This window comes from Mesoplodon bidens, assembly GCF_964165515.1.
Source record: "Mesoplodon bidens genome assembly, chromosome: 4".
NCBI lineage: Eukaryota > Metazoa > Chordata > Mammalia > Artiodactyla > Ziphiidae > Mesoplodon > Mesoplodon bidens.
In genome coordinates, this window is record NC_138160.1 from 118,865,900 (window position 1) to 118,878,366 (window position 12,467).

General features: G+C 49.4%; 1 protein-coding gene across 2 annotated transcripts; it reads right to left on the minus strand.

The window, feature by feature from the left end:
* Positions 1 to 3,217: 3,217 nt before the first annotated feature.
* On the minus strand, positions 3,218 to 10,932 carry ECSCR (endothelial cell surface expressed chemotaxis and apoptosis regulator). Of its 2 annotated transcripts, XM_081230481.1 has the most exons (10): positions 10,776 to 10,895; positions 7,454 to 7,489; positions 7,162 to 7,212; positions 6,953 to 7,012; positions 5,924 to 5,971; positions 5,183 to 5,296; positions 4,700 to 4,798; positions 4,453 to 4,489; positions 3,736 to 3,832; positions 3,218 to 3,565 (listed from the first exon to the last, which is right to left on the minus strand). In XM_081230481.1, the coding sequence occupies exons 1-10, from the start codon at positions 10,834 to 10,836 to the stop codon at positions 3,557 to 3,559; spliced, it is 612 nt and encodes a 203-aa protein (XP_081086607.1). In that variant the 5' UTR covers positions 10,837 to 10,895; the 3' UTR covers positions 3,218 to 3,556. The 2 variants fall into 2 exon arrangements, with proteins under 2 accessions (XP_081086607.1, XP_081086608.1); XM_081230482.1 differs by lacking the exon at positions 5,924 to 5,971 and having other exon boundaries at positions 10,776 to 10,932.
* Between the last annotated feature and the right edge of the window lie 1,535 nt (positions 10,933 to 12,467).

Below are 12,467 nucleotides of genomic sequence, written 5' to 3' on the forward strand. Positions count from 1 at the left end.
CTCATTTACTCCTAGATCAGTAAACAATGGTTTAGCTTGCAACCTTCTCAGGTGTTGCCATGCACAAATATCCTAGAGCTCATTTACACCTCAATTAACACCTCTGGATGAATTTTTCTATGACTATATCACCAGGACTAACTTAGAACTCCAAACCTCAACACTTAGAACACTTCTGTGCCAGTTTTTGCTTAAGCATGCCAACCACGCAACAAAAATAATTCCCACTGTCAAATTCAATCTCTGTGTTTGGTAAAAGAGGAAGCTGTGGGCTCAACAGCCTCCAGATAGAGGTGCCAGGGGAAAGCAATCAGCAGGAAGAGTGAGAGCACCTGGGAAGGAAATAAAGGACAAGAACTTGGCAGTTCTCAAAGAGAGGAAGGTAGGTGCAGAAAGAAGTTCAAAGAGCTAAGAAAGGACATCCACAGATCCAGGGGAAACTACTGAGCAGAGGCACACAATGTTTTCCAGCAGATTCAAATAGAATTGCGTAGTACTAACCTGGCTTTGGGAAACGGTGTTCTAGACCTAGGCTGGGGACCCTGCAGTGACTCTTTACCTGCTAAACCATTTTACCTAGAGCCAGCCTCGAATTTCTATCAGTTTTCTCTTCTTACTTTTAGAAAAACTTGTTGAACTGTAGTGAAATTTTTCTGGTGATACTGAGGTTTGCCATGTGCCCTATATGATTGAGGTGCTGCCCCATCCAGCCCTGGAAGAAAGATACTGAGTAAATGATCCCTCTATTCAACTGGGCCTGTGCTCCTGAGCTGGCTTGTTGATTGCCCACCCCCACAGGATGAGGGGAGAAGCAAGGGAAGAACACACAGCAACCACCCACGCCTGCCACCCGTTCCTGCTTTGGGGCCCTTTAGTCCTGTGTTAGAATAGGGAGGAAGCTGTCTTCTAAATGGCCACCATCCTGTTGTCTAGACATAAAGGAAGAGATGTGGTCTCAGGGAAGCTGCAGGGAAAGGCTATATATACTTGGATTTCCTGTCAGAGGTGGAGTCTTGTATTTACATAAGTAGTAGGATCCTCCAGCAGAACCCTGTCTAATATAATTTACCAGAGAGCGGAATTCAGCATTAAGTGAATTCATCCTCAACCCCTTTCCAAAGGGTAGTTATTTGGCAATGGGAAAATCAACATGGCTAATGTGGTATTGCAATGTCAGTTTCAGGGTAAAAGCCTTTCAATCTCATACTAATACAAGTTCACCCCATCTCTCCCATATATAAATACCTTAGGACTAACAGCTCATATTTGCAGGACATTGTCCAGAGTCAGGGGGAAGTCTGTGGCCTTATATTGAAGACGTCAACTTACCTAGAATGAAGACCATGTCCTTGACCTAATTAGTCCAGCATGATAAGCAGCTGAACTAAGTACCCATGGCAGTCAGAATAACAATAACAATTCAAACAGAATCCAGTACTTCTAGACATTGTTAGGTCACCTGCAGAGTTCTGTCCCAGTGATGGATTTTTGTGCTGGAACTAGCTTGGAAGTCACATGTTTTTTGCACTGTGGCTTAAATAAAATATATCTGAATTGTTTTTTAAAATGCTATAGTCTTGCTGTCATAGGTTGGGTACTCCAGGAAATAGAGTCTCTGAGATTTGCATGCTGAAGATTTATTGGTGAGTGCTCCTGGAACTACAATTGTGAGGAATAAGGGAAGCAGGATTAAGCAGAGGGAGAAATTGAGGCAAGGGGTCCAGGTCTTCATCCCCACCTCCCCGCCCTATCAACTGGTCATCAGTCAGCTATGAGCCCTCAGCAGCCAACACTCCCAGCAATTCAAGATCAAGGGTCTTGATCCTGAAGTGGAACCTGTGTGGTGGTACTCCATGTTGTCTGCTGCAATCGCCAGCTAGTACTTTTACTTCCCAAGTGTCTCCACGTTTACTATTCCATTTTACCTACCAAGTAGCCTGTGAGAGAGACAGGGCCAGGTCGGGATCATTCTTCCACATTAATACACATGAAAGTGCAGGAAAATCTAAGTCCAGAGAATCTAAGTCCTAGAGTCACCCAAGACTTGTCTCTGGCTCCCACCCAGAGTGATCTCTACTTAAAAGATCGTGTTCATTTTTTCTTACATCTAGAGTTTATAGAACTGTAAAATATAAGAACCCAAAAAGATAGTGAAGGCCAGGTAGTCTACCCACCTCATTTTAAAAGTAAGAAAATAGGCTCAGAGATTGGGATGATTTCGCCAAAATCAAGCTACAAGTCTGTGGCAGAGCCCAGCCTTTTGACTAGATTTCCTGCACTCAAGATCCAGTTTTCATGATCTCTGATGTGCTGAGCACAGTGTACCACATGGGAGCTACAGACATGAGCAGGTTATGAAATCCTCTGTGCTAGATGATTTTAGAATCCAGTAGGTTTCTTCAGGCCACTTTAATAGTTTCACTGAGACAAGTAGAGTGAAACTTTCTGTTCTAAGCGTTCTCTCTCCTTGCAGAGACTAAATCCAGAAAAAAATAGCATATGGTTCCTTCAGAATGGGTAATCTATGTTCTAAACTGCCATCAACCAGATGCCTGTAGCACTCCATGCAGACATACCCAGATGACTCTTGCATTGACTTTCCCCAACCAAGATTCATTTCCAAACCAGTGTCATGGTAGAGATGACTAAGATAACTGCATTCTTATTCTCTTGAAACAAGTTTACAGTGTTTGTGAGACATCATTCTGTGTCTTGGACGCAAAAATCATAGTTGTGTGGGGCAAAGGGAGTGGATTTGGGTTTACAAAGTCACAGATCTATCCTCGCTCCAAACCTTCCCAGTGCTATTCCCACAGCTAGGACCAAAATGAGGCAAGTCTACCTGGGGCAGGCAGAGGACATTTGCCCTTATATTATTCAGCTCTCGTCACCGGAGTTTTCTAATCAGAATGCGTTATGTGTCCCATGTTCTCACTCTCCAAACTTAAAACTTCTTTACTGGTGACAGTGATCACTGTTTACAGCTCCTTTTCTCTCCCTTCTGTTGGAGTGGTTAGTCCTCGTCACTACTTAATAAACCAGGTGAAACAAGGCAGACCTGACAAAAAGTTCTCTCCACCTCCCAGGTTTCTCAGAGAGCTCCCCACGGGGGTAGAAACTTGCACACATGCCTTACCTACAAAAGGAGGCCCCAGAGCTGTTAGAACACTCTGTTAAGAAATACCCATGGGAACATAGACCTTAAAAGAAATTAGACTGCAGGCTAGAAAATAATTTTAATGCAAAATAGAAAGGACCAATTCACTGTCATTTTCCTTGCTCTGGCCCTATAGACTCCTCCTCCCTGTGACTTTGAGATGGTAGGAGGAGCATGCTGTGTTTCTAGGGTGACTGTCCATGTGGGAAAGAGTCTCTCATGCTGGCAGCTTGCTCCCAGATCTGGAGGAATGCTAATGTCCTTTAGATCTGGGAGTAGATGTGAAACAATAAAATAACTTATATCTAGTTTATTGCCTCTACCCATCCCATCGCCTTCCTTCTTACAGTCACAGGGAAGCTGCATCATCGTCAGATCCACAGGGACCCAAGGTCGTTTTTAAAGAACCTGCAAAATAAATACATAATGAGGATGGATGAAGTTAACTGGGAGTGGTGGGGTAGGGAAGAGGAGAGAAAAGCCTGGATCTTTGAAAGTATCTCCTTTCTGGTTAAGGAAGTGGAGCCTGAAAGGAGGAGGAGGAGGGAGAAGGGAGGAAGGAACCAGGAAAAATGCACCTTCTCTGCTGAGGGGCATCCTTTGCTGTTATTCATGTTGATGTTCTTCATGGAGATGAGGGTGATGCTGTCTTTCTCTCCATTGGCTGTGGAGCAGCTGGGGAAGGAAGAGAACATGGGTTATAGACAGAAGGAGCCGTAGGGCAATGGGGGTCAAGGAATTGGAGGGTTGTGAAACTTAACCTTTGTTTTAAGAAACCTTTATTTTGGTGGTGGACTATAATGAAATGAGTGTGTGCTTTGAAGCCCCAAAGACATGTGTTTAAATCTTAGTTTTGCTACCTACTACTTGTGTGATCTTGACCAAGTTCCAACCTCTCCTAAGTCTTAATTTTTTAAATGTGTAAAATGCAGTAATATCTGCCTTGAAGAACTCCTCTAAGAATTTGAGATATTACAAAAATTTCTACCATAGTGCTTGGCACATATAAGGTATTCAACAAGTGGTTCCTTAAATAAGTACCTTCTTGTTTAAGGAGTATATTAGAATCTGAATTCCTGTACTTTTCACGAAGGGGTTATAGAGACTTAGTCTTGGGGCTGAAGTGTTCCAGTCCATCACCTGCCCGAGCCCTGGTCTCGGTGAGGCTGTCAAGATTCTGTGTGTGTGTGTGTGTGTGTGTGTGTGTGTGTGTGAAGGCAGGAAGTGTTGGTCCTTCTTGGAATGGGGGAGTAAGAGGTCAGTAGATGATTCTTCCCTTATACCTCTTCCCTTACCTTTCAGGGAGCCCCGAACTCCCAGGTTTCTGGGGATCTGTAAAAATCCAAAGGCACGGATTGGGGGTCACAGGCTGTAACTCAGAAGCCCAATCTGACCCTCAAAGCCCACCCAGTGGACCCTCCCATTTCCCCTAGTGGTGCCATTCCTTCCCTCAACTCCAGGCTGGATGTCAGTTCCAGAATCTAGCTCTGGGTCCCTCATCAAAAGAGAGGCAAAGGGGGCCCTGAGGGTCAGGGCATGTACCTTCAGACTCCTTGTTCTTCCGACATTTAAACCTTAGACTGACCACGCTGACCAGGACGATCACCACAACCACCAGGATGGCAATGAAGCTGATAACACCTGAATAGGGAAAAGGATGGGGTGAAGGAGAAGTGGAGGACAGGACAGAAGAGGTCAACAGGAGTCCAAATTCCCTTCCCAGCTAAGTGCTGTGTAGACAGGCTCTAGGAGTAAAGTGAATTCCCCTTCTCTGTTGAATGAATGAGCTCTCCGCCTGCTATTTCTGGCTCCACAGCCCTGCCCCATCCTCCCTTAAGAACATGGAGCTCATCAGAGTCCAGAAGAGCTGAGTGGAGGGCCAGTGGAGGCTCCTTCCCACCAGCGTCTTCCTCATCAGCCAAAGCCTCCTAAACCAAATGGACAAGATTTGAACTTGAGTCCTAGAGTCCAAGTCAGCTCAGGCGTGAGGTCCCCTGCCACTCCCCACCTTCTCCTCCCTCTCACCGAATGCAGCCACAGTGAGCACCGTCTCTGACGTGGGGCTGGGCAGGATGGTCGAGTCTTCTCTCATCCTCAAACTCATGGTGGGTAATTTGGACGTCACATTGTGAGAGCTGTCTAAAAGGGAGTAGGGATGGGGGTATCAGCGAAGGGACTGATGCGGTCTATATGAGAAAGCTGGTCCCCTCCCACTTCCCCCAGTTAGAGGACTGCAGAGAGAGCTCATGCCCTACCAAAAAGACTTCCTCCCACCCTTCAGAACTGGGTGATGTGGGATCACGTGAAGAGCATTGCTGGTTGCTCGTGTTCCTAGTTCCAGAGGACTTCAGAAAGTTCAGGATGCTTCTCTCATTATGCTCTTCCCACCACACCCGTGGGGTCCAGAGGAAAGGGATTTATGCTGCAGAGATAGGGAGCCAGACCGGGCAAGGGGGAGCCATCTGTGTTTTGCCAAAGGTTGAGGCGGAAGGAAGGAAGGGCATCAGATGTTTGTCCCCAGGCACTGACCTAACAAGCCAGGCTGCCAGTTAAAGGGCACAAGTTTCTGGTGCTCTTAAAAAACGGTATGGTCGCCCATCTCTGCCCCACTTCAACACATTTACTGCAGGCCTGATTGCTATTCCACTTCCTTATCCTCACCCAACTCCTAAATAAGTCTGGAAGTGTAAAAAAGCCCCAGAGCCGAGGGCTGGGATGAGAGAAAGGGTCAGGGTGCTCTTCACTGTGAGCACAGACAGGACATACCTCTGCTTGTACTGTCACTGCTCTTGCCGCTGCTTGGGACACCTGTGCCTGCACCAGGAAACAGGAGGGCCCTGATGGAGAGTGTCCACCCCCTCCTAGTTTTCTCCCATGCTGCTGGGTGAAGGCCAACCTGCCCTGAGAAGCGTGTAGCTCTTTCCCGCCTTTTCTGCCTCCCTTTCCAACATTTTGGGTTCTCCTACCCCCGGCTTACCCGTTCTATGTCTTTATCAGTCCTGAGTCCAGGCTCCTTTTACCTTCACTGAGACCAGTTCCTCTCTCCACTTCCCCCCCACCCCAAGCCTCTCTACTTCTCTCCCAAAGCAGGGTACCACTGGTGTGGATCCTGGCCTTGAGAACCCTCACTGTGGGGCAGGACCTGGGCTTCCCGAGGCGGGAAGAAGGAACCCAGCCAGACATGACCCAGGGTTTTTCACCCCCAGTCCCAGGTACTCATGGAGTCCTGATGTGTGCTTCTGTGGCTGGGACCAAGTCAGTCCCAGCAAGGACAGGGGTGACCGGCCACGGTGCTTGAACTCAGAGTCATGGGTTTACTGGCTTCCATGGAGACCTGTGAGGGCTTCTCTGGAGCTGCTGCAGATTAGGAAGCATGCGTGGCCTGCTTAGGGCCTCAACCAGCATGTGCGCAGGGAAGCTCTTTAGCCTCAAATCTGCCTTCAGTTCCTCTGGGCCTTTACCTCTGCAGTTCCCTCTCCCTGGGATATGCCCTACCACCCTCCACCCCACAATCTTCATCTGATTAACTCCTTCTTGGGCCTCAGCTTCAGAGATCACTCACTCTGGGATGTCTGGCCCCCAAGTCTGAAGTGGCTAATGTTGCCCGGGTTCCTATAGCACCTTTGGCTTACGCTCATCATGGACCTTCTCACCCTGCTTTGTAACTGTCAATATGAGGTCCTATTTGCTTGTCTGGTCCTCCACTTATCTGTATTGTCCTTTAGAGCAGAAACTGTGTCTGCCTCCTCGCTGGACCCTCCCTGGATGGCATCTGAAATCTGAGTGGCAGAGTACCTGGGATGTCGGTGCTGGACAGAGGGCTTGAGTAGCTAGGCTCTGCGGAAGGACCATCTCCTGCAAGTACAAGTGGAGGGCAGCTGGAGGGGGGGCAGGTTTGGTGACACCACACTCCCTAGCCCACCCGAGAACCCTTGGGCTCCAAGCACATCTAAAGGGCTGGGCAAGGGACAGGGCTTGGCCCCTAGGCAACCACACTCACTCACCTGTCTGGGAGGAAGTTGGCTCTGTGGTTGGACTATGACTGCTGAAGTTTCCTGAAACAGATCATCTGAGACTGAGGGTCCGTTGCCTCCTATAGCTCCATCGGCCTCTCTCCTTTGCTAAGCTGGTATTTTCTAGTCTTTCTTCCTCCCCCGCCCCACGCCCCAACCTGTCATCTCTCTCCTCTCTCAAGGCATGTGAAAGATTAGTGCCAAAACAGGCCTGGAGCTCTTTCCACTTTTCCTCAGCTCCCAGGCCAGAATGCTGGAGTAGGCCCTGTGTCTTTGGTCTTACCCTGAGGGCTAGTTGTCGCGGGCTGGGAGTTGTGGCCTGCAAGAGAAAGCAGAACATGTAGACTAGCTTGGTGAGCCTTCTGCCCAGCCTTCACCCCCCCGGAGAAGAACCCAGGCCTTTTGGCTTCCAGCCTCCAACACTAGAAGGCAGACACCCTTGGAAGTAGGCTAGAGGATGTGACTCCAGCTCATGGCGCTGGCTTCCTCTGAGACTGTGACTCAATCACACCATCACCACCACCTCATGGTTCAGTGTCCTAGAGTCCTTTCCTGTCTCTTCAGTCCCACATGGGTTATATACCAACCTGACACAAGGGCAGGGGAAGGTTATTCTAAAATAGTGATACGTCCAAGGACAGAGGGCCAGTGACCTGCCATGTCTAGACAAAGACCCAGAACTCCAGGTCTCTAGCTAATGTTCTCACTACACTACCATGGGGCCATCCCTTTTCTGTGAATACTGTCATCCTGGTCTTGCCCCAAGGGAAGGGGATGGAAAGATGTGGTGAATAAGATGAGGTGAGGGATTGGGGTTGGTACCTGGGCTGTCTCTCTGCCCCTCCAGCTGGAGGTAAGAGCCTACACAGGAAACAAGTTCTGAGGTACATACAGGAGGCAAGGAAATTCTAGAATGAGCCACCAGTTTACTCTAACAGGTAGAGGCTACTTCAGAAATGGTCACTGTTAGCCAAACCCAGGGAAGAGGCAATTATCAGGAGGCCCCAGTCACAAGGCCTTGTTCTCCTTTGTGTGTGTGCATGAGTGTGCCTGCGGACCTCCATGCAGATGTACATGTGTGCTGTGTGTCAATATACGTGTCCCCTGTGTGGTGGGATCTGAAAGGTCAGGTTGTGTTTGCTCATTTTCCACAATGAAATCATTCTTGAAACCTGTGAACAATGTGAAAGGAAAACAACGTGGGGAAGTGGAGCCGCCCAGCTGGGTTCCCGTCCTCCACTAGCTGGGCTGGGACTGCAGCCACTGGCCTGGCCTCCTGCTCCCTCAGCCCCTCATCATCAGGGGAGTACCAAGCCTGGGATCCCAGGCCCCGGTGAACAGAGGCTGCTGAGGGCCAGGGACCTGCCCAGCCTGGGGCAGCCCACTAGTTTATTTTCTTCAGCCACTGCCTTCCTCCATGGGGCTATCACTTGGATAGTGTAGAATTAATTGCTTCCAAGCCCAAGCTTGCCCAAAGCCAGGGCTGTGTTTTTCCAGGTCACCATCTCTCATAGCCCCATTCCCTCCTTGGGTGGGGCCATCAAGAGGGGAATTAAAACTTCTAGGTGCCCCAGCCTAGAGAGAACTCTTCCCAGTTGGGGAGTCACCCTGGGTGAACATTTTTCAATCTGAGGCATGTCTTTAAAAAAAAAAAAAAACTATCAGTTATTGATCAAGCATATCTAAGGTACCATCTTTGTTCTATAAGGTGATCACTAGTTTTTAGTGGGAAGGCACAGTTCACTGCCTTCCTGCGTTTATCTAGAAGCAAAACTAGTGTCTTAGAAGGAGTTCCAAAGTCACAAGCTCTGAGTCCCAGTGGCCTGCTCTCTCTTTGTCTCCTGTCTCCCCTCCCCCTACCAGAACACTTTGTCAACAGTGGATTCCTCTGTGAGTAGAGGAGGGACTTGGGGAGCATCTGTTTCTATAGGCCGGTCTGCCTCTGACCACTAGGCACAGGGATATCTTACTTTCCTGTCTCCCCTCCCTAATCCCTACCTGCTTCACTCCCTGCCAGCCTCTCTCTTCCCCCTCTTCACCACCACCACACTGTTTTCCTCAGCAGCGTAGTTTAATAGTTAAACTCATGGATTTTGGAGTCTGGCAGTCTTGAGTTCAAGCCCTGACTCTGTCACTTACTGTCTGACCTGGGCTTCAGTTTTCTCTTCTTTAAAATGCAAGTGATTTTAGTAGCCCAAAAGTCGTTGTGAGGTTAGGAAAAGGCACATACAGCACTTAACACAGGGCCTGACAGTTCATGCTCAAGAAATTCTAAACATTTAAAATATTGCCCCCTTCTCTTCAATCCTCCAAGTTTCAAGTCTGCCCTGAATCTGTGTCTCCACAGTCACGTCTCTTTGTGGGCCTGAATATCCTCAAAAAGATTCCCCAGTCCACCAAAAGAAGGAAACAGCGAGGGCTGTGAGATCCTGGGATGAGCGGCTAGGATACTCCAGGGTGACTGCAGCTCAGGTAGAATCACTCAGGACATTCCTAACCCTGGGGCTTGGCTGGGACAGGACGGCACGTAGGGAAGCTGGGAGAAGCCTAGGTTTGTGAAAATGTCCCCTCGTGGGTCTCACCTTTTAATCTCCTCCTCTGCCATTTCTGAGGTTTCTACGACAGCCTAGTCCCCCAGCCCCAGATCAGATGTGTGACTCTATCCTCCCGGAAGGGGGTGGGGGAATAGGAATGGGATGATCAGAGTTTTATCCCCAGTCCTTGGGCTTTTAGAAAAATGTCTGACCTCTCCAGGAGACAGAGCATTGGGCAACTTGGGCCCTCTCACCTGCCGCCAAGACACCGCCATCCTCCCTCCCCATCCAAATACTCTTGAACCCCCTTCTGCTGCTTTGAGCACATGCTCATAAATCCTCCACAGAGGACCTGTGGAGGGTGAGGTGGGGGTGGGGAAGGGATGACCAAAGGGAAGTTTCTGCCCTGTGAGTCAGAATCTCCTGGATTTCTCATGTTTCCCAGAAACCGCTCCCTAATTAGAGGACCCCTTATGAGCTGCTTCACAACTCATCAGCTAGCAGAGCTCTATCTGAGAAGTGTTGTTCCCAAGTCATTTCTTCTGGGGGTCATTTCATCTGGCCTCCTAGATGAAATGCGTACATCTTCTTTGGCAAATGGTTCTTTGTATCTAACCTGAATCCCTCTTGCTGTGATTTGAGCATAAAGTCAATATTTGGAAATCCCAGGTTGTTACTCCTCATATGAAAGAAGAAAAAAGATCACCTGTAAAGCCAAGGTACAGACAGTTTTGTGCTAGGACACCCTGGAAGGAGCTTTCCAGCCTCAACCTCACACCAAGACAGTCACCTCCCACATTTCAGGGGGCCAGCCTCTCCGGGGGCCCCAGTTCACCCTGGAAAATGTCCCACAAAAGAGTCTAACCATACCTCTATTTTACTGCTGCCTGGGAATGACCAGCTCCCAAGCCAAGTGATCCCCTTCACAAAAAGGCTCTGGAATTTCCCTCCGGGTGAGCGAAGCCCTGGATGCAGAGCCTGTGTGGTGTGTGTCCTGAAGGAGAGACAGGCGCCCAGGACTGCCGGCCGCAGGAGAGGAGCTGCTGAAGGACAGTGGCAGGTGCCTCTTACCTTGGAACAGGAGGAAGCCCAGGATGGCCCAGCACAGCTGCGTTTCTCCGACGCTCCCCATGTCAGCTGGGTCTGCGGCAGGCAGGCAGCCTCTGTGCGGAGGCTCTGTCCATAGTGGAAAAGAGAGAGGGAGTGCTGGGGGGGGATGGGGGTGGGGGCTGACTCTCCAGAGCTTCCTGTCAAAGAATAGAAGGAAACAGATTGGGACTGGCTCCAGGGGCCCTGCTCAGCCCAGCAGCCCAGTTGAGGATGTAAGGCTGAAACAGCCGCGCCTGTGCCCCGGGCTCCTCGTGGCCTGGCCTAGGGCCACCGTGGTCTCCTCCAGGACCTGTGCCCAAAAGCCAGCGATGGCAACCTGGCCCTGTGCCTCCTCTCTTCCCCTCCATGGGGATCCATCGGTCCCTCCGTACGCCACCTGGAGGCTTTCTTGGAGTGTAACTCTGTTTCATTGAGCCCTATAGCTCGGTCCACCGGCCGCCCACCCTCTGTAGACTGAATCCTCTACTTGCCTCTCCCTCCTCAGGGCTCCGGATGCAGATGGGACTCCCTACATCTTTCAGGGAGAACTTACAAACATTATTGTTATTCTGAATAGAAAAACAAGAGGACCACGTTCTAAGCATCCCTCCCTCAGCCCTCCCCTCACACTGGGGTCAGGTGTTCCCTGTGCTCCAACAGCACCCTGTCGTTAGCATCCAGCCAGCCAGTTGCACTCACTCTGCAGGTCAAGTCAGCAGCCCAATGACCAGCAGCTTAAGTGAGCTTGGAGGTCTGAGTGGAGTCCCTAAATGTTAGGGTGTGTAGCAGCTGGGCTGAGAGACAAGGAATCAGAAGGCTACATCTTACTTCCTGGGATCAAATCACTGGGTGAGGGGAGTTCCTGGGGGGTCTCCTGGTCTCCAGACTGGAATAGAGGGTGGTGCATGCACAGCGAGGGACAGATTGAAGGATGGCTGGTCCCACGGAGTTAGTTGGGAACCCAAAACTATCCTTTATAAACTGTCTCCAGGGAGAGGAGAGACTGGTGGGCACTTTTTGTGACTTGGATGCATTAAAGCACACACATTCACAAATGAAATTATAGACAAGTGCAAAGAGACATACCAGAATTTATATTTGTGAAAGTCAAAGAACCCAAAGAGAAAAGAATGTCTTGCATGGGAATGATAAATATCAAATTCAACAAGATATTTATCCCTACGGTGAGAAGGAGGGGAGAGGTCAAAGAGTGGGGCTTCTATTTTATTTGTAATGTTTTAGTCCTTAAAATTTTTTGAAATCAATGTGACAGACTATTGAGATGAACAGAACTAGTGGTTGCGCCAGAGAGATTTAGTATATTATAGTCTGCGCTTTCCAGTGTGTTTGAGAAATCGCTTTTTAAAAAAAAAATCAAAGACAATGACTTCAAGGAATCAGTTGGGATAGAGAGCAGGCAAGTCCTGGTGGGGGGAGGGACGGGATTCAGGCACTGGCCAAGTGCCTGGGATCTTGTGGAGGAGGTATGGGCAGGCAGACCTAGGCTCCTGAAGCTGGCAGGGGGCATGAAAGGAGGTGCCAAGGAGTAAGATCAAAGCACTGTCAGAGTTGAGGGCTGGGCTCAGGGTAGTCCAGATGTTCGAGGAAGTAAAAGCGCAGGAGAGAGCGTTGAGGCTGTGTGTGCAGAGGGTGTGTGCCCCGTAAGCCCCATAG

Coding starts and splice junctions, on each gene's coding strand:
- ECSCR (XM_081230481.1), bottom strand. CDS start 10,836: ATGGGGAGCGTCGGAGAAACGCAGCTGTGCTGGGCCATCCTGGGCTTC. Junction 7,013..7,161: donor GCCAACTTCCTCCCAGACAG/GTGAGTGAGTGT, acceptor TTGTACTTGCAG/GAGATGGTCCTTCCGCAGAG. Junction 5,297..5,923: donor CAGTGACAGTACAAGCAGAG/GTATGTCCTGTC, acceptor ACTCCCTTTTAG/ACAGCTCTCACAATGTGACG.